Raw genomic sequence first — 24,241 nt, 5'->3', positions numbered from 1 at the left:
CCAGGGCCGGGCACGTTAAACCAGGAGCCCCCCAAGGAGGACAAGCTGCCACCCCGGGTTCCTGGCACGGGCACTCGCGCTGCCGGGTGTACCCCGGCTCCTGCCAGGCGTCCCTGCGAGCTCCCCGCGTGCCGGAGAGCTGCGGCAGGGAGCCTGAGCGGTGCGGCCAGCCCCGATGCCTCCTGGTTTACGGGTAATTGCATTTTGGCCTCCGGTAGGAGAGCTCAGCTGTACCTGCAGGTAGATGAGAGCACAGCTCCCCGCTAAGCCGTAGCTGTCAGCTGGCATCAGCGTCGCCGGCGCCGCGCCGAGCGGGACGCAGAGGCCGGTTTGCAAAATGCTTTGGCAAGGCGGGGAGCAGCCTCGGGCACCCTGGAAACCCGGCCGTGCACCCAGCGCGGAGCCGCGCTGTCCCCGCGTGCGCCGTCCCCACGCCACCGCCACCCGTCCGACCCGCATCGCCGGGCCGGCGCTCGGCCGTGCCGGGGACAAGCACCGCCGTCGCTCCTGTTCTTCCAGAGACAGGGGCAGCCGTGGCATTCATGCACATCAGCAAGTGGGGGTCCACCTTGGTGGGGGGGGCAACTTCTGGTGGGTAACTGCATCTCCCGCTGCACCAGGGCTCGGGACAAGCTGGCGGGTGCAGAGATGCTCATGGGTGAGATCGCGCCTCAGGTTCCCGGCCCCACAGCCCCCCCGGGCATCACCCTCCCAGCAGCTCTTAGCCATCACCCCCCGCTCCGAACCTCCCGGGCATCACACCCCAGCGCCCATTACAAGCAATCAGCATTTCCATCCCGTACCGGGCCTTCGTGGTCCAGCTGGACCCCCGGACTGGACCAGGGAGCCATGGTGCCGTATCTGCCCCATCACCCCGCAGCTCTCTCGTCCCCGTGAGCAGGGCTCGGTGACCATGCCAGCGAAGGTCACGGGAGGCTCGTGCCAACCCACGGCAGCAGCGAGGGCACTCTCCCAGCAGGTGTGGGGCAGGAAGGCTGGAAAAGCCATCAGTGTCCCCGCCGAAGAGCAGCGGTTCCCCAGGGGGGTTGGAAAGGCAGCGTTGCCCCACCTGCACATCCCGGTCCTTGGCATCGCTCCCTTCTCGGCCGCGCTGCCCACCCTCCTCCCTGCCCCCAAGATTTGGGGACCCCAGCTCCGGTCTGCATCCCGCAACAGCAGTCGAACCATCGGCTGCTCCCGCAGCTTCACCCCCGGGTCGGGAGACGTGCGGCAGCAGCGTGCGGGGCAGGGAGCACCGGGGCTGGAAGCGTCCGAAGCACTGGCAGCACCGGTGCTCGCCTGCACAGCAACACGGAGCTGCAACTCCTGGCCACGGCCGTGCGATAAAGAGCAGGGAAAAAGAAACTGGAGTTAAAGCCCGAGTGCTCGAACACTTAACGCAATCCCACATCTGCACACGCCATTTCTACGCAAATCCAACCCAATCCCACCACCTTGCTGGCACAAAACAGACCTTCCTCACCAGTTTACCGGCACTTTGGCCAGAGGAGACTGAGGTTGCCCTGGGCTGGGGGACCTGGGGGGACACGGGGGTGACACTGGGCTCCCTGGGGAAGTCCTGGTGCTGTCTCCAGCCACCCCGGTCCAGCCGTGGGGCTGTATTTAGACACTACAGACTTTTTCCAGGTGTGCCATCGCACGGCACCGTGCCTGCCCCGCGCCGCCAGTTCTCAGCGTCGGCAGCTTGAGTCAAAGGGAGACAGACAGGCGTCCAGCTCGGCGGTGCGAGGGAGCATCCGTAAACCTCTTCAAAATTCCCAAACCTCGCTTTTGAAATGAGCATAAAAATGCAAAAAAGGTACAATTGCCTGACAAACCCCCGCCGTCAGCTCGCTCCCTCGTACAGGCGAGCTAATCAAGGTTTGCAGCAGCAAAAGAGGGGGCTCTGGCAGGAAAGAGCCAATTAAGGGGAGCGGTTAAAGCAATTCCTCCCAGCGAAACTATTGTCATAACAACTGTAGGGGAAAAAAAGACAACGATTACTCCGAGAGGCAGGTTAGGAAATTCAAGCTACTACAGGGCTTTTTAAATGTCATCTGGCTCAACAGCGAGGCACGGCTTGGAACCAACACCTTGCTTGGAATTAGGCAAAGGGTCTGGCGAAAGGCCGGCGGGAGGCCGGTGTCGGCTGGCGAGGAGCTCGCACGCTGCGCCCGCAGCCGGGGGGGGTACACGGCACGCACGACCCCACAGCTCGGGCTCGGATCCTGCATCATCACAGGCAGGGGAAGAGCGAGGAGGGGTCGGGCTGGGTGTCACACCTGCGCCCGCAGCGGAGAAGCACTGCGTTCTGTTGCATCGCGCTCTGTTGCATCGTGTTGCATCGCAAAGTGTTGCGTGGCATTGCACTGCAAAATGTTGCTTTGCGTTGTATTGCATTGCAAAGTGTTGCGTTGCACTGCGTTGCGTTGCCAAGTGTTGCACTGTGTCACATTGCATTGCAAAGTGTTGCATTGCGTTGCATCGCATGGCGTTGCATCGTGTTGCGTTGCATTGCAGTACCTTGCGGTGCAGTGTGTTGTGTTGCAAAGCGCTGCATCCCTCGGACAGACGCAGCTGAGGCTTGTTGCAGTGACAAAGCTGGCACGTCCCCCACTACGTGATGCCAGCACCGCTGCATCTGACAAGTCGCAAAAGCAAAAACTCCCTCCCCTGGGGCTGGAACAAGCAGGCTTGGAGAATCCTATGGATTCAGCATGAAAAGACTCAAAACTGTCCCCGCCGCCACCACCTCGGGCTGAGCGGGACTGTGGGTGACTGGGATGCTACAGCCCAGTCCCCACCTTCCCCAGCAGCTCAGCCCCAGTAGCGCCAGCAAACTGGAGGTGCCCCTCAGGGCTGGTGCCCCCAGGGGAGGGCTGGCAGGAGCCGGCCCCACAGCCCCCCCCACACCGAGACCCACGGCGTGGCACGGCACGGCACAGCGCTGGCCACGTGCCCCGGTACCCAGGGGCTGCAGCACGGAGCAGGCTCTCGCAGAGCTGGCACCTCATTTTTGGCACCTCCGAGGACCTGCCAGCGGAGACACGGGTGCCCGGTCGTGCCAAGACTCAGGCTCTGCCTCTTGACACTCCCGTCTCTGCAGGGCGCTGAGCTCCGGCTGCCGTATTTACCCACCTCCCGGGGTGCTCCCGGGTTGAAAGGCGCTGTGAAAGCACCCACGGCACTATGACGGAGCCCCCGGGCACGGGGATGCTGGTACGGTATCGAAGGACCCAGCCGGGGCTCCGGGACCTGCCGTCAGCAGCGTGACAGCAGCGGGAGCTGGCTGCAAACCAGGAATTAAAACCTCCCCATCATTAGCATCTCGGCCCCTCTCCCGCTAATGCCCCGCTGCCCCTGGGGTAGAGCTGCCCCCTAAGCGTCCCCTCCACGGCTGCCAGCTCAGAGCAATTAGAGGCAGCAAACAGGCAGGAAAGCACACCCAAAGGGCACGTTTTGCTTCCTGCTTCCCGGCTCCTCGTGTCCCAGCAAGAAACGGAACATTCCCACCGTGCCAACCACTGCGCCGTCCCCAGCGCCCGCTGGCAGCAGCTTCGCGCGCTGGCCCTGGGCAGAGAAGGGAGGCGCAGGGAGCACGGCGTGATCCCAGCTCGCTGGCAGCAGCCGTGGGCAGGTTTCTGCCCCCGGCTCAGGTCCCGGGTGTATTTTGCAGCACGTTGATGGAGCTAACGGCACCGTTGACCTGGGAAGGCAGCTTAGTGCATGCAAAGGTGCTCCTGTTCCCCCGTGCTTGCTCTCAGAGGGAGAACGCTCACCTTGGGCATGTTGTTTTCACCAGTGGAAAATCAACTCCCGAGAGTATCCGCAGCCCTGGTTTGGGCACCTCCTGCACGCCCAGCCCCGGCTCGGGCACCTCCCGGAGCCCCAGCACCAACTCGGGCACCTTCCACTGCCATACACCCAAGCTTGGGGAGCTGCTCGTCCCAGCCGAGCCCCAGCCCCTGACTGCTTTTAGCCATGACAGACCCGGACCTCCGACCCAGAAGCACCAGGGGACACTGCTGAGCAGCAGCACCCAGCTCTGGGGCTGCGCTCCGGGCTCCCACAGCCACCCCCTAGAGCCACGCTGCGCCCATGCTGAGCCTGGCTTCATCCACGTGCCATCCTGCAGGGATCCAAAGCCGCAGGGAAAGCACCCCGGGGCACCCGACCGCAGAGCCGGGACTGTCTGACACCAGGCACACACACACGCTGCCATCGCTGCCACCCCACAGACCCACAGCTCGGTCAATATTTCATGGGGGTATAAAAAGCAAAACGCTTCCCAGGTGCAGAGAGCAACGTGCCGAGCTCCCCGTGGCTGCCAGCACCCCTGAGGGGCTGGGAGGGCAGGGGGTGGCCGGCACCAGGGTGGGATGCGCAGTGCTTGGCCGATCACGCAGGGTCCCCGCCTGACCCCCCAGCCATCGCTCCTGCACCCATGGGACCCGCGGCGGGCTCTCGCTCCCTCCCAAAACCAGCCAGCGTCGATGGCGGCCGTCTATCGGCGGATTTCCAAGGTCAGCTGCAGTCAGTGTGAATTAAATCACTCCGCCAGCTCTCCTCCCTGGAGGAGATCCAGCCCGGAGAAGAACGGCACTACAGAGATTCACATGCCTTTGTGCAGCCAACGCGTTCAATGTCACCCACCCCGGCTCCCCCGCCGCCAGCCAGGGCTGCGCCGGACCTGCCAGCCCCTGGCCGCGCTCGCCCGTCACCGAGGTGTCCGGCACCCCGGTGCGGGGCAAGGGGAAAGGGTGGCCGAGCCAGGGCCGGGGAGCCGTGTCCCTGTCCCTGCCCCCCCGTGCCCTGTGCCTCGCCACCGGCTCTTGCGCGAGGATGCGCAGGGAGGACACGGCCCCTGGGAAACGCAGGGCCATCGCTGCCAAAAACCCGCGCTCACGCCCACGGCTGGAAGAGGAGGAGGAGGAACAGTGCCCGGGGTGCCAAGCACCGCGTCCCCAGCGCATGGTGACTGGTACACGGTCCCCAGCATGTCATCGCTGGTACGTGGTCCCCAGGATGTGGCCCCGGGCACATTGTCCCCAGCGTCATGGACCCAACGATGTGGTCCCCAGCATGTCATCGCTGGTACATAGTCCCCAGGATGTGGCCCCTGGTACATTGTCCCCAGCGTCATGGTCCCAACGATGTGGTCCCCAGCACGTGGTCCCCAGCTCACTGGCCAGGCTGGTGCTCGCAGGCAGGTCTTTGGGAGCATCCTCCCAGCCTAGGAGGCAGGAGGGGGGGCGGCCACATCCCCTTCATGGCCCTGCCACGCGGCACGAGCTCACGGAGGGGGGTAAAAATAGTCCCTGTGAGTTTGTGACGAAGAAGGGCTGGGAGATCCGCAGGCGTTTCAGACAGTAATTATAGCAGAGCAAGTCTGGTCTGCCACCCACCCCTGCCATATGCACCCACTCTGCGCCCACCCGGCGCAGCCTGGACCCCTCCTCCCTGCTGCGCCCCGTGTCCCCGCGCCAGGGGACGGTCCCCTCCGAGCCCCCCGGGCCAGGCTGGAGCGAGGGGAGTAGGGAGGGACGTCACCAGCACGGCACAGAGCCCACCCCTGCCCTCTCCAACCCGCAGGCACCGAAACGCGGGTGCTGCCCACGCAGTCCCGCACCCACACCCCGTCGTGGGGTCCCGAGCCCCGAGCAAAGCTCCAGGGGAGGGCACGCACCCGGGGTGCCCGCACCCTGTTCACCCCATCCCGGCACTGGGACCAGCCTCGGGGTGCTGCCCCAGGGAAGACGCCGTTAGGGGAAAGCTCTGTGGCCGCAGTGCAGGGCGCTGCGGGGAGGCACCGGCGGACTCTAGACGTGCCATGCTCCGGCACGCAGGGTCCGGCAGCAGAGCGGTGACGGCATCAGCTGCAAGTGAAGTACGAGATAAAACAAAGCAGCGAGGGAGGATGGGGCTGGACAGCAGGTCCTACACGCCTGGATGCTCTGCAACCCTCCTCCAGCTCTTCCACTCTGCCAGGCACGAGCTGGGGCCGATCGCTCGCTCGAGCCCGAGCCCTTCCTTGCCGGCACTGCTCGGTGAGTCCTGAACGACACCGGAGCAGGCGGCTGCGGCCGGCCGGCCCAAGGCTCATCCCCATCCCTAACAGAGCCCAGAGGGACCAACGCTTCCTCCGTGACCTGGCAGGACACTCAGTAAATGCCACGTTGTGGCCTCTATTAGCAAGAGCTGTCGCCGTGCCCAGCGGAGCTGCGAATCCCGGTGGGGTGAGGGGATGCAGGAAGCACTGCGGGGGCACCGGGACCCCCAGGGGAAAGATCCAGCACCACATTTTCCCTCCGGACAGGCAGTTTTCTTCCCGAGGGTTGTGTGTGCCGGCTCAGCCCAGCCTCACCACCCATCCTGCTGCAGGAAGGGTGCTTTGCTGGGAACGGCGAGCAGGAGCCAGCTCGGTTTGCCTTTGGCTTCACCAAGCCCTTCGCTAACCCCCTCCACCTCTCCTCCCCGGATCCTCCCATCACAATTCCTCCTAGAAAGGCACGTAAAGAGCCCGGGATGCGGTACAGGGGGATGCTCCAAGCTACCACGCCGCAAAGCAGCCCCGGCGGAGCCTGCGGAGCCTCGACCGTTGCCGAAAGCAGAGCCTGCAGCGCCCGCGGGGCTCTGCGCTCCCTCCTCCCCACCGGCTCCGGCAGCAGCGGGGCTACCGAGCCCAGCCCAGCCAAGCCGAGCCCAGCAAGCAGCCCCGGGGTAGGACTGACCTTGCTGGGGCAGGCTCTGCCGGAGCTGGGAATAACTCCGGGCTGCAGCCTGGCACTGGCGTGCCCAGCAGAGCCATCTGAGGAAGCGTCGGAAAGAGGAAAATAGATGTACGGAGAGGGAATGGCCCCAAATTTCTGGTCATTACACCAGGAACAACTACATTTGCTCTCTTCACCCTCTCCTGCTGTCAGGGAGCCATTTCAGCCCACTGCAGCGCCCGGAGCTGAGCGTGCCGGCAGGCTTCTCCCCTCCTGCTCATCTGCATCTGCACGCACTGTTTATTCCAAGCAGAACACAGTCGGGAGAAGATCTCTCCCAAGTTCGGCACTGGGGAGCAGCCAGCTCTCCAGAAGGCTTTCGACAGCAAAATCCTCCCCAATTTCACACGCTGGAAAGCAGCGGCGATGACGCAGCACGTTCCCGTGAAGCTCGGGAGCCGGCACCCTGCAAAGCCTCCCCGGCACCGGCGCTCTCCTCGGCACAGGATCCCGGCTCCGGCATGCGGCCAGCAAGACCGGGCGCACGCGGTCGCAGCTTCTTGAGGGCTCGGTGCGGTTGTTTGCGGTGCGGGCAGCGGCACCGTCATCTCCCCCCTCCCGGTGCTGGCAGTGGCTGGGAAGCAGCAGCCCCCCCTCACTGTGCACTGTCCCCATCCCTCTCGGTCGCGCCGCTCTGCAGAAGGTGGGACCTTCCAAAAAACCCCCGGCTTGCGCCCCGACCGTCACCACACTAGGTGAGCGGCCACTGCCATGCTGTGCCATGCTGCCAGCACTCCCCGAGTTTGCAGGCTGCCAGTAACACGCAGCAAAAATTGCCCGTCAGTGCAAAAATCTGCAAAAGTCTGCAAAAATCTGCAGAAGTCTGCAAAAATCTGCAAAAGTCTGCAAAAGCCTTCCCTCCTCTGGGGAGAGGGATGACTTTCCAGGGGAAAATGTTTTCCCCAGTCAAACCCCATCCCCTGTTTTTCCTAGGTCTGCTCTCCATTCCGCCGGTGATGCTGGCACCGGGAATGCTGCTTTGGGTAAGCCCAAGAGGAGCATCCCGGGAAGCATCCCGGTGCCTCTGAGCTACGCTATCTGACCAGACACAGGCGGATGCACTGGAAAACTGCAGGGAAACCCCCAGCTGCTGCTTTCCAGGTATGCTGGGGGCTCGGGTTTGTACTCGCAGGCTCTTGCGGATGAGAGGTTTTATCAGTTCGCTGTCAGCCTTCCCTTTGATGAGCCTCCATCCCTGAGCTGCATCGCTAACAAATCCCCAGGCATTAAAAATAAGCTGAAGCTTTGCAGATAAATCGGCGCAGGCGTCAGGATGGAGGGCAAGGGCAGGCCACCCACGCACCCCTCTGCCCGGGAGGGGGGAAGACGAGGCACGGCCGCGGTTCAGACACACTCCTCCTCCCGTCCCTCAGCATCAACCGCGCGCAGCCCACCACGGAGGAGCCCACCTCCGATTATCGACCACCCCATTGATCCGGGGATGACCGCGCACGGCACGATTGCACCTCCTGCCAATCCAGGGACTGGCTACGGCACACACCGGGGACACCGCGCGCCGCCAGTCCTCGTGCCCTGGGACCGTCACGTCCCTCTGCGCCAGCCGGGACCACAGAGCCCCTTTGCTGCGGCAGAAGCGGGATGCTCGCCCCCGTGGTGCCAGGCTTCGGGGACGGGGCACGGGGATGAGGCGGCGCTGCTGGGTACGCACGTCTCACCGGGGCTGGCCGAACGGCTGAAATTACCCCCCGGGGCCAGAGGCATAAAATTAAAGTATCGGGAGCACGTTGAGTGGCTTCGGGGGTTTGCCCTGGCCCCGCACAAGCCCCTGATCACAGTCGTGTGGTTGACGGGGTGCAGGGGGGTGAGAAACGGGTACCCCCACCTCCAGCCCAGCAGCGGCGGGGGGCTGCTGCCCGCCTTTGCCCACTGAAGCTGCCCTCCCACCCGGGGCCAGCTGCAGGGCTGGTTAGCGGGGTTCTCCCCAGTGCCGCTGCCTCTCGGCATCTCCAGGGACCTTCCCGCATCCCCACCAAACTGACGGCCCCCTGGCACCGAGGCTGGAGGCACCGAACGCCGGCACATGGAGGGGATGGGTGCAGCGGCACCGGGGACCCCGGCACACCGCAGAGCCCCACATCCCTACGGCAGCAGCCCGTCGGGCAGCCCTGGCTGCTCCGGCACCACGGGGAGAGCCACCCCCCCGCCGCTGCCCTCCCCGCCGGCCGCGGGGCAGCCCTTAAGGAAGGGACTGAATCGCTTCCGTGCACGGGGGATCTTCTCCCCTGAGTTGTCTCGTGCCGTCTCCCTCCATCCGAATGATTAATCCCCCCCCAGCTAATTAGAGGAAAGGGCCAAGAGCGCCCATTTAGACTCGATTCAATTGCCTGCACGATGGCGTAATTAAAAAAGGCTGCTTAACGGCGGTGCATGCCCAGCACTGAAATCAATGGGCAGCGTCTGTGCGGAGGGAGCCGTCCCTGCCCCGACGCGCACCAGAGATTTATTCCGCCGCGGGAGACAAATCCATACCGGGACACGGCAGCCGGAACGCCGGCGGGCGCTGCCGCTGCGGCGGGGGCCGGGGCCGTGGCAGCCGGTTCATCCTGTGCCACCGGGCAAATTCCACCATGCTGGGTCACTCCCGTGGCTGGCCTTGCAGAAACCACGGCGGCTCTTGCACCGGCCGCATGCTGCGGTGGTGCAGGGAGCTGGCATCAGCAGAGCGAAAGCTTACAGAAGAGTCAAGAAAAACAAATCCTGTCTGCTAAAGGGAAAAGCAACGCGCTGTAAAAATCCCAGCTTTAGAAACTTCACGCTGCTTTGATGAAAGGGCAAGAGAAGAAATATATTATACTCCATCTATCTCCAGGGGCCTGGGAACTGGGATGTAGTTCCCCATAGCCCGGCTCCTCTCCTAACGTGCTAAGTGCTGCACGAGCCGAAAGCGAAGGGGCGGCTGCAGGCAACGGCCGCGGCCGTGGGGACGTTTCTTCCTCTTCTCCCTTCAGTGCTTTCTCCGGAGGGAGGGGGGGACAGAGGGAATTATTTCTGGAAGCAATCGCAGCCGTTTATTTTTACTGCAGGGGCCCGGGGGAACCTATCGCCGCGGCCCCTGCATTTCAGCAGGACTGGCAGCCGGCGGGCAGCACGGGCAGCTCTGCGCCGCGGCACGGGGAGACGGCGCATCGGCGGAGCGGGGGGACACGGCGTTCCTGCCGCAGGGCTGGAAGGTTGGGAGCGGGGGACGAGCGGCCGGGGGAGGAGGAAAAGAGGGTGGAAAACAGGAGGTGGGAGCAAAGGCCCCCATCCGCTGTGCCGGGCTGGCAGCGTCCGGCAGCCCGGTGCCGGCAGCCTGGGGGGAACACAGCCACCCCTGCCCCCGGGCTGGGTTTCAGGGTCTCCCAGTCATGAAGTGGGGCTCGTGCTGGAAAAAGCCGGAGCTGGAAAGCCCTTAGGGATGGTGGGACAGATGGACGGGTGGTGGGACAGGCAGCAGGGTGCCTGGCAGCTCCAGAAAAGCTGGCTGCTCGCCTGCCCCGGCAAACTCGCACCCCCTCAAGGCTGCTGCCCAGGGCCAGCACACACGGGCATCGGCGAGAGCGGGGCACGACCACAGGGCAGGAGACACGGGCTGCTGCCTGCCCGCCTGCCCGCTCACCGCAGCCCTTCTCCTGGCCACGGCTGCCCTCACCGTCCGGCACCGCAGCCACCCCCCCGGCCAAGCCGCCTCCAGGTCCCCGAGCCCCTGCTCCCCTCAAATGCCCACAGACACCCACAAAAGCAGCCGTGGCAAAGCCCATCCCGCCGCTCCAGGTCCCTGCTGCCCACCCAGAGCCGGGGCCGGGGCCGGTACCACACACCGGTGAGAGCTTCCCTGCCGGCTCCGGCAACGAGAGGGATGTCCCACAGGAGCTGCCGTGCCGCCAGGAGTGTGATATACTGGGACAGCCATAGACAGCAGTGAGAGCGATTAATTTCCAATTAATTTCATCTGCCTGGAGCCGGCAGGGATGGCAATGACCTCCAAACCAGAGAGGAGAAGGGATCACGGGATCTCATGGGATTTTGAGGCGCCTGACCCCAAACACGGCCCCTGCTGCCTTCACAGCGCTGCTGCCTGCACCGGACGGCACGCTGCCTGCGGCACAGCCGGAGCACACGCACCGGGAGGTGGCAGGACAAGGACAGGAGGGCAGCTGAGGACAAACGGCTCGCTACAGCCAGAGGACTTTTGTCCTTGCTGGCAAAACGCGTCCCTCCGTGCCAGGACCGGAGCAGCCGGGTCTGGGCAGGGGCTGCCCTCCTGCGGCACTGGGCACGGGCAGGCAACGGCCCCGGGGCGCTTGTTCCACCCCTGCTCCGTGTCCATGTACTAAAGCAAATGTCCTCCGGGATGGCAAGGGGCAGGGGACGGCGAGGGGGTGTCAGCGGTCACCCTGGCAGGGGGTGGCCGGGCTGCCAGGAGCAGGTCCCGCTCCCTGGAGTGGGTGCCGCTTGCCTTGGGATGCGGTGGGGTGGGATGGGGTGGGATGGGATGGGGTTACATCCAGCTCCATAATTCCTAAATTGCAGCTCCCTCTAGTGTCACACCAGCCCCCCCCCCACCCCGAGCTGCCACCGTGCACCCACAAGGCAAGGTCACCGCTGTGCAAGGACAGCACCCACGAGAAGGGTCCCCAGGGTGCAGGGACAGCGCCCAGGAGGAGGGTCCCCACCACGCAGGGACATCACCCTCAAGGAAGGTCCCCACAGTGCAGGGACAGCACCCAGGAGACAAGCCCTAACCCATTCCCCGGGGTGCAGGCAGCCCCCGGGGTGCAGGCAGCGGGCACGGCACGGCCAAGCCCGGACAGACACGCGGTGCTTGTGGCTGAGGAGGCGGCTGATGAAGCACCGGCAGCGAGACCGAAAACTCATCCTGGCCTAATTATTCCTAATATTCAATTCATCAATCTTGAAGGGGATGATCGCGCTCCGCCGGAGCGGCTGCCAGCAGCGATCCCTCCCAGGGCTTGTCACGCCGTCAAGCCGTGCCAGCTCTTCCCAGGCAAACGAAAGGCAGCGGGAAGGCAGGAGGTGGCTCCGAGCCGGGCAGGGGAGCCCCAGCCCTGGGGGACAGGCTGGGGTGGGCGCTGGGGATGCTCAGGGCAGACCCCAAACCTCAAGTCCCCCGCAATGGGGAGGATCCCTCTGCATCCACCGCTCCTCGGGGATGTGCCAGCACGGCCACAGCCGCTCGGCACCCATCACGCCCGTACAGGAGAGGCGAGGAGAAGGGGGCCAGAAGGTGCTCGGCGGTGGGGCAGCAGCTCAAGGGGCCACCGCAGCCCACGGGGACTCACAGCCGGGGATGCCAAGAGTGAGGCCGGAGCGTTCGGCACCGCTCTGACTGCCGGACCTGCCCGAGGATCCCGGAGATCTGGATCTCCAGAGGATCCAGGACATCAGCCGACCCTGGGACTCTGCAGGGAGGGACACCCTTTGGAGGGCGGCAGGGCTCCCCAGAACAGGCAGGGCTCCCTGGGGCAGGCAGAGCTCCCCGGAACAGGCAGGGCTCCCCGGGGCACCCCTGCAAACGTGCACGGCGTTGGAGCAGTGCCAACACCGCAGGCAGCACCGCGCATCGGTGCCAGCCCACCCCGTTTGATCTCCCTGCAAGCAGACAGCTCTCAGAAGTCGCTAGCTCCCTGCCGGGGTGGGCTTTAAAAGTATATTAAAAAAGGGGGTGGGAGAAGAGGGATTTTGCCGCAAAGATTGATGCTGACAGCGAGCCGTGAGAAGGCAAGGGCGAGCCACCCCGTGCAAGGCTGTCATTTCAAATCAGAACGCGCCGCCAACCTCGAGGGACTGTTTTGATCATTAACGGAAAGGATTTTTTCATCGCTTTCCTCAATCAAATTAATCTGAAGTGAAAAACGTGGAGCTGACAAAGGAAATATTTATAAAGCAAACGAGGCAACATCAAAGGCAAGCGGGCGCCCGGCTCCCAAGGCTACCAAAACAGCGAAGGCAGGAGCCCGGCGCGTGCCGCAGCGGCGCGCTGCAAGGTTATGGGGAGCTTTAAAAATGGAGACGAGCGGCACTCGCAGCCAAACGGCTTTTTGCTTCTATTTCTGGGGGCCACTGGCTCCCGACCAGCCACTTTGGGCACGGGAATGGCGGCAGCTGGCTGCCGTCCCGCTTCCCTCCTCCCGCTGCTGACAGCGGTCCAGCGGCAGCAGAGCAGCGAGGGTGCGCCGCTGCCCGCTCCTGCCTGTCCCTCCGGATGGCCTCATCCTGCCGCCCACCCCTCTGGGCGCACCGAGCGTGATGCCTCACGCCACGGCACCCGGCTGGCCATCTCGGGAGGAAGGCAGAACCTTCCTCCTCCTCCCCGGCACGGCAGCCCGCGCCGCCCGGACGCGGTCGCGGGGACACGGGGAACGCGGAGAGCGGTCACCGGCCTCGGGGACGGCCGGGGACTGGGGCTGCCCCACATGGGGACGGCTCCCCCAGCACCTCGGGGTGGGCACGGGGGACCCAGGACCGGCACGGGCAGCACCGTAAGCACCAAGGGCTCCGGCGGGGCCGGCCCCATCCCCGGCTGCGGTGGGGACCCGGTGACCGGAGCCGGGGGCTCCAGCCAGGCATTGCCCTCGGCTCCTACCTGCGAGCGTGCAAGGGTGAATGCAAACAGATTTGGGGAGAAAAAGGGTGGTTTTGAGCAACAGCCGAGCACGGCAGGATGGGAGAGAGCAAACCCCATTCCGCTGCACTGCAGAGCAATGGCGGCTGGAGGAAAACCGGTGCCGGTAACCCCCGGGTAGCTGGCAGCACTCGGACCGGGACCCTGCCAAGGTGCAGCCTGGCACGAGGCCTGGACCCTCCCAGAAACAACTGGGTTTCCATTTCAGAGACCAGAGCTCACTTCACAAGTGCCAGCAACATCCTCGCAGCCGCTTTTGACTACGACGAGTGACAGACTTCCCATTAGAAGAGTCTCGCAAGCTGCTATTTTTTTTCCTTTTTTTTTTTTTTTTTTAAATATATAAACAGGGCTCTGAAATGGAAAGATGCAATTAGGCATGGAAATAGTCCTCAATGAGCAGCAGCGAGCAGCCTCGCTATGAAGGAAATTGATTTTATTTGACCATTTTATGAGCATTTGAAAATTGCATCCTGAGCATGTGCTTCAGTAGTTAAGTGCACATTATATTCTTCATTCCCCTGAATTGCTCTAAACCAGCCTAGAAAAATATGCCGGGGAAACAAAGGGAAATATAAAGCGACGCAGGTACACAGCATTCCTGGGAAATGGGTGCAGCTGAAAGCGAGACTGCAGCCCCTCGGAGGGGCCAGCTCAAAGGGTTCTCCAGCTTTGGGTGCTCCCCACAATTCCCCATGGAGAGCCCCCGGGTCACCCGTAAGGACTCTCACACAGCACCACCGGCACAGGCAGCGCCGGCTCCCGGCCCCTCGCTAGCACCCACCCGTGCCGGGGACGAGCGAGGACCTTCGCCACCGTCCCCGTCCCCTCCGTACCTTCTTCCCGATGAGCTTCTTGCGCAGGAACTCCCGGGCCTCGAACATGTAGGGAATGTCGTAGAGGGGCCTCAGCTTCCTGTTCTTGTCCTGCAGTGGGGGCAGAGAGGGGGCACAGGTCAGGGGAGCCCCCCAAAACCACCCTGTGATGAGCATCCCTGCGGGGAGGCAGCCCGCTCCAGAGCGGACACCCCAAAGCTGGTGCACCCAGTACCCCCCGCCCGCTCCCATGGGTGCCCTCCTACTCCTGCACCCCAGGGTGGGCTCCCCGAGCATCGCCGCAGCCCCAGCTCTGCCGAAACCCCGAGGGGAGCCCCTGGCCGACACGAGCATCCTCCCACGAGGACGTGCCGGCAGTCATCTCGCGGTGCCAGGCTGAACATCTCCGAGTTTAAGCGGCAGCTGTATAAGGGGAAGGGATGGCGGGGGGGGGGGGGGGGATGATGGCCAGGGTCCCTCCAACAAGACGACCACCCCTACCGAGCACCCCATCCCCTCTCGCCAGCCCCCCCATCCCCGCTCACCCCGTGCCAGGCAGCTCAGCGCTGCCCGGGGATCTCCGCTCGCAGAGGGAAGCATCAAAGGTCTCCCCGAAAAGCCGCAAAGAGCACCCCCTCCCTGCACCCACCGCCCACCCTGCCCGCGGGAGGGGAAAATAAAGCTCAAAGAGCTCTGTAATTAAGAGAGCTGTGCAAACCGGGTACACGGCCCCTGCTCACGCAGGCTCCTGCACAAAAGTTGCTCATTAGATGAGCTCGTTATCAGTGATTAACAGCACTTGCGGGATGAGATGCCCAGGAAAGGGAACCAGAGGGCGTCTGGCCGCTCGCTGCCCATCAGCTGCTGGGGGCCTCTCATGATGGTGAAATCCCTTCAAAGGCTGAGCAAAAAGGGGAGTTTTCCAGCGGAAATGGCAGCGGAGATTTGGGAAGGACGTGGGGGCGGGAAGGGGCCAGGGAAGGGCTCGAGCCGCACCGCACGGCTGCACCCACACGAGCTTTGCGGCAGGTCTGGTGGAGCGGGATTGGCAGCAGCGAGCCCGGTGAGCTATAGAAGATAATACATAAGAAGTACAAAATAATCCATATAGGACGCAGGGTGCTGCTCACCCTCCCCGGGCCACCCTCTGCCCCCAGAGCCACCAGCGCCCCGCGGCATCCCGATGGGCTCCACGGCACGGCACGGCAGCGCGTCGCCCGATGGCACGGGCAGGGGCTCACGTCCCTGCCAGAAAAGGGCCGGGGTGGGGACTGAGTGTGTCCCCCAACCCCTGGCTTTACCTGGGGGCTCCAGGCAGGGGTGCGGGCAGGGGTCCCTCCTGCCCAGTCACCGTCCCCGAGAGCGGCCGAAGCAGGTGACCTGCAAGAGCACAGGGCAGGCGCGCAGCAGCGTCCCTGGTCGCCCTCCCCATGACGAAGCTTTGGGGACTGAGCAATCCCCGGGCCGGGGACAGTGTCTTCGGAGCCAGCACCCCCAAGGGGCTTGTCCCCCACAAACGGGGCCACCACCAGCCCTGGATGCAGCACGGTGTGACGGCACAACGGACCTGGCTTTGAAACCAGCGCCAAGGGGCTGCCGCTGCTCAGCACTATCCCCGGAGGGAATGACGCAGCTTTTGCCGGCAGATCCCGCTCCCTCGCCGGTGGCATGCTGGACTTTGGACGCATCTTTGCGGTTGGCTGCGTCGGCACCGTTACGGTTACGGCACCTTTGGGCCCTGCCAGCATGCGAGGGGAGGAAGGAGGCAGGCGAAGCCAACCCAACCCAACCCAATCCAACCCAAGCCTGGGAGCTCCCCAGCCCACGCCGGTGGAGGACGGCCCTTGGCACGGGCACACCGCTCTGCTCGCCGGCACGGTGCCATGGGGCACAGCCCCCCGTACGCCCCGCCGAGCTGGGGAGGGGAGGAAAACATTGAAGAGAGGGAGATAAGGCAAAAGCAGCAGGAAATGAAGGAGAGGAATCAGATGGGAGAGGGAGCGAGCGGACAAAGACACGCCGGCACTCGTGCTCCGCGTTCTTCCGTAATGAATGAGGCTTTGATAGAGTTTATTGTCCTCGACGCCGTTCCCAGGCTGCTCCTTGGAGCCATTCCCTCCTCCACCCGCACCGCAGCTCGCCTGGCGCCACAGCCCCTGCCAGCGCTGGCGATGGGAACGGGCCGGATCCCACGAGGGCATCCCCACCCGCAGCAGCGAGCGGGTGCTGCGCCCAGCGCCAAACCCGTCCCCGGAGGAGGCTCCTGCTCCGTGCAATGGCTGAAAACCTCTCTGCAGGCAGGGCGAGGGCAGGTCCCGAGCCTGGCAGGGTGCAGGACCGGCAGAGACGGGATTTCTTCCGGAAAGGAGCTTTTACGCTCGCCGGGGATCAGCCCGATATCATTTGTGGCACAGAAAAACTTCCTGGCGCCTAATGAGATGGGCTTGACGAGGCCGGCGTGGAGCTGCGGCAGGCAGCACGGGATGCGGTGCCAGCTAGCCGGCCCTGAAGCCGGTTTTCCGGCAGGGAGAGAGCTTTCTCCTCGCCCCATATAAAATAAAGCCCCGGCTGAGCACATGGGGACGGCACGGCCGGTGGGTGGCCAGAGGGAAGCTCCGGCACGGGGACTCGGGAGCGTTCTGCTGCTGTAGGAGACGCCGGTACTGTTACCAGCCCCGTCTCAGCCCCACGGTTGGGCCGGCTCCCTGGCTACGCCTCAGTGAGCCGCAGGACGACGCATTATTCACGCTGCTCCCCTCCCCGGTGAGGGGTCGGAGGTGTTTCTGTTATTTAGCTGGTGCCAGAAAAATTCCCGGTCCCGCACCAGGGCTGGAGTTGAGCCAGCTCCTCCTGGGGCATCCCCCCGTGGACAGGGGGCATCGTCCCATGGGGCACCCCCCCAGGACCCCGCAGCAGTGTGCACGAACCCGAACCCGTCCCCTTGCGGCAGGGCCCCGGCCACGCAGAGCCGGAGGAGCAGGGATGACTAACTCCTCATTTCACAGTCCAGTGCTGCAAAGCGGTGCCATACAGCCACGGCCGTCGCTTCGCTGAAAAATCATCGCGCCGAGACGGAGAATTTCCCGACTCCAGCCCCTGCTCCCTGCGGGGCCAGGAGAGGCCCCGAAAGACCGGGAGAGCCCCCAAAATAAACGCTTGCACACAAACGCTGCCTTTTCCCCGCGGCCAAACCCAGGCTTGCTGCTCCCCAGCCCCGTCCGAGCAGCTCTGCAACACAAGGACGCTCGCTTCAGGGTCACGCAGCAGCCTGCTGCCTGCACTCGGAGCATCCCCTGTCCCCGAGTCCCCGGGGGGGCTGCCACCCCCGGACCCCGCAGCCGGGAGCATGCGGGGCTTTCCTCCGGCCGCCTTCGCAGCGCAGCCGTGGTGGGATCCGATGGGATCTGGGTGACGAGTCTCTCCCAACCTCGACAAGGTCACGGCGAAGCTTCAAGTTAAATAACGCTGCCCAGGCTCCTGTCTGCTGCTTTGCACAGGCAAAGCCCTGCGCAAACACTAATTAATCCTCACTAACGAACTCCAAATTTATTGCTTATTTAAGTGTGTATCTGGCACAGGCTGTTAAGTCCCTAAGCCCGTCCCGCACAGCACTGGAGCGCAGGAAGGGGGAATGGCGGGAGCGAGTGGCAAAGCCCTGGGTGGCCGCCGGCATCACCCGGCTCACGGTACGGTGCCGGAGGGGCTCAGGTGCCGGCAGCAACGACATCGGCAGAGAAGAGACCTGAGAGCGGGTCGGCAGCCTTTGCACGAGGAGGGGATGGGAGCTGCTCACAAAGACGCCCCGGCTTTGCTTTTAAAGCTCCCACGGGATGCATCCGCCATCCCAGCCGGCACAGGGCTGGTGCGGGGCAGCCGTGGGTCCCGGCACGGTGCTGGCGTGGTGCAGCTGTGGGTCCTGGCACGGCCGTGGCTTGGGGCTGGTGCTCTGGATGGGCTCCTCTGCCGCCGCTTAGCCAGGGATTTACCCAGCTCGTGTAAAACCCTGCAGCTGCATTAATGAGAAGAGGGGAAATGCCTGCCCTGGAAGCAGCGTTCAAGTGCTTAAAAGCCTCTTCTCTGAGCACAGGGGCTCTCCCCGGCATCGCACGAAAAAGCAAACGTTTGCCTTAAAATAAACAACCAGCGAGCTCGGAGCATCTCCCGGGTCTGCAGCCATGTGGGACCACCCCAAAGAGGGGACCACCGGCACAGGCACCCCAGCGACAGTGCCGTCCCCGCTGCCAGAGCAGCCGCCCTCCCCGTGCCATGCCGTGCCGGGACCCACGGCCATGCCACGCTGGCTCTGGAGGAGCTGGAGAGACGGGGGCTGAGTCCTCACCGAGGCCGCGTCGTCGTGATGCTGATGAAAAATGCAAACTCTTCTGCAATTCCCAGCACAAGTAAAATGCAATGGGCTGTGCCAGGAGTCGGATAATAGAAACGTTTAAGTGTCCAATACATATCGCCCTTAACCACTGCCCTGTCAGCCACCATTAAATACCGTTTTGCTGGCCTGTAAAAATGATATTTTATATCAGAGGGGAAGCGGCCTAGCAGATCGGTCTGGGAAGCCATTCAAGAACTTGGACACACGTTTGAGGTTTTGCAAATAAACATTAAAAATCAATATAACAGCAAGGATGTTAACTAAATTCTACAACCGTCAAACATCCAGCAATTATAGACACATAGAAAGATATTGCTTTTTTTAAACTACTTTTGAAGCCAAGAGCTTGAACCACAGCAGCATCCCTGTAAGCCACCTCCCCTGTTGCCCTCCTGGATGCAGCATTTCACGGTGCACGGGGAAACGATGTCCTTGGCTGCATCCTGCCGCGGGAGCAGGATGGGCGAGAGGGATGGCACAGCTCTACCAGCAGCAAATGCCAAAACGCCGGACCCGGCTTTCCCCAGCAGCCAGGGAATGTCATCAGCCATTAAAAAAATAATTTAAGAGAAAAAAAAAAAAAAAGCAGCATATTAGCCTCATTCAATTAAAGGTGTGCAGTGAGGAAGTTGTTATTAGCGAGAAAGTCAATGCGTCGAGCTTCATCTTCGGAGAGTTGCTGGAGGAGGGGAGGGGTAAACTGCTCCCCCTCCCTCCCTCCTGGGATGCGGAGACAGGGATTTCAATCCAGAAATCGATGGGAACATGCTGCTTCCTTGCAGGCTGCCCGCAGATACGTGCCCGGGAGCCCAGGGAAAGAAGCCAGCTTTTTGTTTAAAATGAAAGACGGAGCATCTCGAAAGAGGGTGCTGCCCCCGGCGCTGGTGAGCACTGGGTGCCAGCAGCACTCCCAACCTCCCTCCTCCTTAAATAACCCCCATGTGGCTTTAAATACCTAACAGGCTGAGTGAATTACGGCTCTCCTGTCAAATTAACTTCATTACACTGTACAGTAGGCCAATTAAAGTCTTATTTTCAGGAAAGCAGCAGCTGCGAAGGATTGCATCCTGCCTTGGTGGGGTTAAACACCGACTGCCCTCAGTTCCCTGCTGCCCGGGGGTCCCGCTCCCAGCCCCTGGCCGCCTTCCCAAGGGCAGAAGTTGGGGTGACGATGGATGCGGGCGCATTCGGAACAGCTGAAAACGCTCCAAGACCCCGGCTGATGAAACGCAGCCCGGCGTGCCGGCAGCACCTCCCGACACCCCACCGGTCCCAGGGCGCTCGCCGGCTCGCGGAGCAGGGGAGGATGGCCTGATCCCCCCCCGCCAGGGACGAGCCGGAGTTCCCAGCTTCCCGTGCGCAGGATTTTGGGGTTTCTTACAAGAATCCCAACGTGGGATGCTGCCAGCACCAGCGCTCACGGGAGGACCCAAAAAGAACCAAGAGGCCAGGACCCGCTGCCCGGCGGTGCCGTGCGGACCGCAGGTGAGGAGAGCTCTCCTCTTCCCCACCAGCGCAATTAGGGAAGCTTATTATTTGTAAAGCAATTAGCATAGCAAATCAACTCCAAGCGACACGCGAGAATAAGCCATTCAAAACGAGGAGGAGAGGTGGAGAGAGATTACCAGCTGCCACAGAAAGCGGCTGGGAGCGTCGCCGGCAGCGTGCCCGGCATCCCCGGGGCCCGGCGGCTGCGGGGCTGCTCGGGGATGCAGCAGCCCCCGAGGGACCCCAGGGTGGGGGCAACCTGCCCCGATCAGAGGCTGCCCCAAGGTCCGCGGCAAGGATCTGATCCGAAGCGAGCGGGGCTCCCTCCGGCAGGCAGAGGAATCCTCGGGGGGGCGGCAGCCGGGGGGGGACCCGGGCTGCCTGGAGTCAGGTCCCGCTCCCTCCCCGGCACGGGGAGCGCGAAGGCGAAGGAGGGAAGGGGAGACGGTTCGTTAGCAGTGTCACGCCTGCGGTTCCCAGCCCTCCCGCTCCGGTGCATCCTCGGCTGAACCCGGCGCGCTCGGCTCGCCAGGGGATGTGCCGAGTGGGAAATCCATCACGGCGGCCGGCGAGGCGGTGACAGCAAACACGGCAGCGTGTTCCGTGCTGGTGTAACAAGCACACCCGGCGCAGGGCTCCGAGAGGAGCCTGCAGCTGGCGAGCAGAAGCGAGCGAGCGTTTGGGGACAGGCTTTTCCATATCAAAGCCTCCGTAACGCATCAAAGCTCTGCTCTGCAAAGATGGCAAGGCACGCATCTGGTTTAACGGCACACACGTGGGCGATGCTCTTACAAACGGCGTCAGCGCGTTCACGGGTCCGTCCCAGGAGCCGGGCAGCGCTTCTTGCAAGGAAGGGGATGACACCAGGAGCAGAAACAGCTACAGGAAAGCAACAGCCCTGAGGACCGCAGGCACGTGCTGCAGCGCGGAAACAAGGACGAGGGGCTCCCACCGCACCAGAGAAATAAGCAGCGTCTCTGCTTGGGCGGCCCCAGCTTGCACAAGCAGGTGCCAATTGCTGGATGCAAAGCGTGAAGTGCGTATTCAGCTTCTCCAGCGCTCTGCCTGCTCCGCCGCCTGCCCGCTCTCCTGCAGAAGTGTTCTCCGCTCCCTCCTTGCCTGCAGACCCCCTCCCTGGCAGCGGGCACTCGATACCAAGGCACCACGAGCCCCTCAACCACTTGAGTGATAAATGCCGGCTGGCCACAGCAGAGCTGGAGAGGGTTTTTAAACGGCAATAAAGGAGAGAGTGCATGCCCAGAGACCTCGCTGGAGCGAGTGCTGCAGGCAGCCCTGCCTTGCCTTGCTTTGCCCTGCCCGCGGGCAGCCCCAGGGGTTGCACGGGTCGCCATCCCCACCTGGTTGCATCCTCGGCCACAGCGGTGACCACGGTGCCACCGTGCTCGGTGGGGCGGACCGGACCGGCGCAGGGATCTGCCGCAGCCCAGCCGCAGCCAGGTCTCGGCGGGGGGCCCTGCAGGAGTGGAGTCATTTGTTTGTGGCAGCGGCCGAGGACTAATGAGTTTGAGGGGCACGGGTGGATCCGGCAGCCCCTCCGGCAGCCTCCCTGCCAGGCCGGGAGAGCAGCTCTTCTCCAGCTGCTCTCCGAGAGGGCACAGGGAAGATCAGAGCGCCTCGGCAGCCGCTCCTGCAGCGAACAAGACCGGCCGGAGTTACGGCTCTAAGAGGATTAACGCCAGCGGCCACTCTGGGAGCTCTCTGATACTCTCACACAAAGGGACGCCTCGGAACCAACCGGGGTCAGGAAGAAGCTTCCCCTGGAAGCCCGTTATCCTGCGGCTGCTGCTACAGGACGGCTCCTACCTTCTTCTAAATCACCTGCCCAGAGCAGGCAGCTGCAAAAGCCCCGGCTGGTCGCTCCCATCATCCCAGCTCAGCGATACGGGTGGGTGCTCCAGCCAGCAGCGCCGGGTGCTCGCCCCATCGCCACCCCAACGGCACCTTGCACCCATCCGAGTCGTCCTTTCGGGCCAGCGCTGCCCGCGGGTGCCGCAGCGGGGGACTCGCCGGCAGTGGGGGTGGCACGGCGGCACAAAGCCCTGCCGGGAGGGCACGGCTTCCCCCAGCCGATGCCAGGGAGCCTCTCTCCTCTCCTGCAACGGGCACCCGGGGATATTAACGTGCACCACCGGCGGAGAGCGTGGTGAGGCAGGAGGGCGGCAGTGCCAGCACGGTGCTCCCGGCACCAACCGTGCTGGAGTTGGGAGAAGACGCCCCGGGGAGCGAGCACCGTGGCTGAATCCCTGCCGTCCCAGCACCCCGGGGGTAGAGGGCTTTCCCCAAACCCCTGCTCAGCCTCCAGGTGGTATCAGAGCACCTCAGGCCCAGGAATTACTCAAACATTGTTAGTGGAGCCAATTAAAGAAAGAAAAACAAACTTCTCCTGAGCTGAGCCTCCATATCCAAACAAGAAAGAGAGGCCCCCATTTTAATAGCTTTCATTATCAAAACAGGCTCCCTGCTGGAGCCTTGTAATTGGAAGTCGACCATTTTAAGGTGCTTTGCATTTTATCAAAGCGTATTGAGAGGGCTCACAGGAGCACCCTCCCCTCGGGCCCCCGGCCCTGCACGGCACTGGCACCGCGGCCCAGGGTGGGGGGAGCCGGAGGTGCCCCCTCACCCCAGAACCCGCTTGGCACGGCGGGGACGATGCTGTCGCCTTGGGAGCGGGGACCTCGCATAGTGGCGGTGACTCCGGCCACGGCGCCTCGGCACTACGGCAGTGCCGGCCGGGCTGAGCTTGCCGGCAGCCGCCCTTCACGGCGTGCGCAGACCTTCCTCGCTTCCCAACGCAACGCGCCATGGCGGCCGCTCCGAGTCCTCCCTGCTCTGCAAAAGTTCTTCCCCTCCTTCTTCCCGGGCAGACGAGCGGCTCGGCACACCCAAAGCTGGCTCGGGAAGGCAGGAGACAGCCAGGTTTTTGGTGGCCCCAAGCAGGAGCAGCCCAGGCCCAGTCACCGGCACACCGCACAGGGGCACCAAAGGCTTTTTTCTCCATCATCACCCTCAACAGGGAGCTGAGTCTGCGGCCGGACACAGGGCCAGGCTGAACCACCTCCAGCATGGAGCAAGTTTTCCGCATCCTCCAATCCCCTTCCCAAAAGCAGCCCAGGGCACAAGAGCAACCCAGTCTGCAGAAGGGGCTACCCGGAGGGGGAAAGGCTGCTCCACCCCAGCCGCTGTCTTTTCCCGTCTTATCCCGCATCCATCGTCCACCTCCCCCATAAAACCCGTCAGAGCCCAGCCCCGGTATTGATGGTGTTGCCGGCACACGCCGCTCCGGTCTCCTCCCCAGGGCGCCGGGGCTGCGCTCACCGTGCGCCTGGGCTCACTCCTGCAGCTTTGCCAGCAACTATCAATCTCCATCAAGCCTGAAGGCACCTATTAATCACGTTAGAGAGAGGCCCTAATTTAAACCTTCTGCCTGCTGCCACATGCTGCCTGCTCGTCTCCCTCTGCCAGCCTGTTTCAACGGTGACGAGCAGGAGGACCTGCAGCCCACGGTGATGCGGAGCACCGGCGTCACCAGCCCAGCACGGAGCAGCCTGCGATGGGACCGGGATGTTTGTGCTGCTCCCAGCAAGGAAGAGCACGGAGGAATGGCAGCACCGGGAACGTCGTGGCAATAAGAGGTCTTCCCCAAAGCGGGGTCCCACCGAGCCATGGGCATCCCTGGAGGAACCCTTCCCCCAGGTTAATGGCATCCCAAAAGAGGAAAGGAAAGGTCTTCCTCCTCTCTGGATGCACCAGCAGCTGTTTGAACTGGGACCCCCTTGCACGGAGCAGAAATAGCTGGATTTCACCCCAAAATGTCCAGGTGTCCCTCCAGGAACCCACTGCCTGCTGTGGCAAGAGGCACCCGAGGCTGCCATGGGGGAAACGCCGGCAGGTCCAGCCCCAAAGCGGAGCGGGACTTACAGGGCTGCACGACGCAGACACCTCTCGGGATGCGGGCAGCACCGCAGGGCGGCTTTCGGCAGCAGAGATGCTTACCCACCGCAGCGCGGCACAGCCTGTCCCAGGCGTGCGCAGGACAAGCACGGTGCCGTAACCAGTCACTTTGGGGCTCTTCTTGCCCGATGGAGCACCAGATGAAGCAGGACACAGCATTTTC

At 63.5% G+C, this 24,241-nt stretch overlaps 1 protein-coding gene across 1 annotated transcript in view; it reads right to left on the bottom strand.

The window, feature by feature from the left end:
• SND1 (staphylococcal nuclease and tudor domain containing 1) overlaps positions 1–24,241 on the bottom strand; it is a 127,842-nt gene that overhangs the window by 66,244 nt on the left and 37,357 nt on the right. Inside the window, exon 11 of the mRNA XM_049813984.1 lies at positions 14,253–14,342. Coding sequence (XP_049669941.1) covers positions 14,253–14,342 — 90 coding nt within the window. The remainder of the gene's footprint in view (positions 1–14,252; positions 14,343–24,241) is intronic.

The sequence above is a fragment of the Accipiter gentilis genome, chromosome 11 (genome assembly GCF_929443795.1).
Source record: "Accipiter gentilis chromosome 11, bAccGen1.1, whole genome shotgun sequence".
Classification (NCBI taxonomy): Eukaryota; Metazoa; Chordata; class Aves; order Accipitriformes; family Accipitridae; genus Astur; species Astur gentilis.
This window is presented reverse-complemented; position numbering and strand designations above follow the sequence as displayed.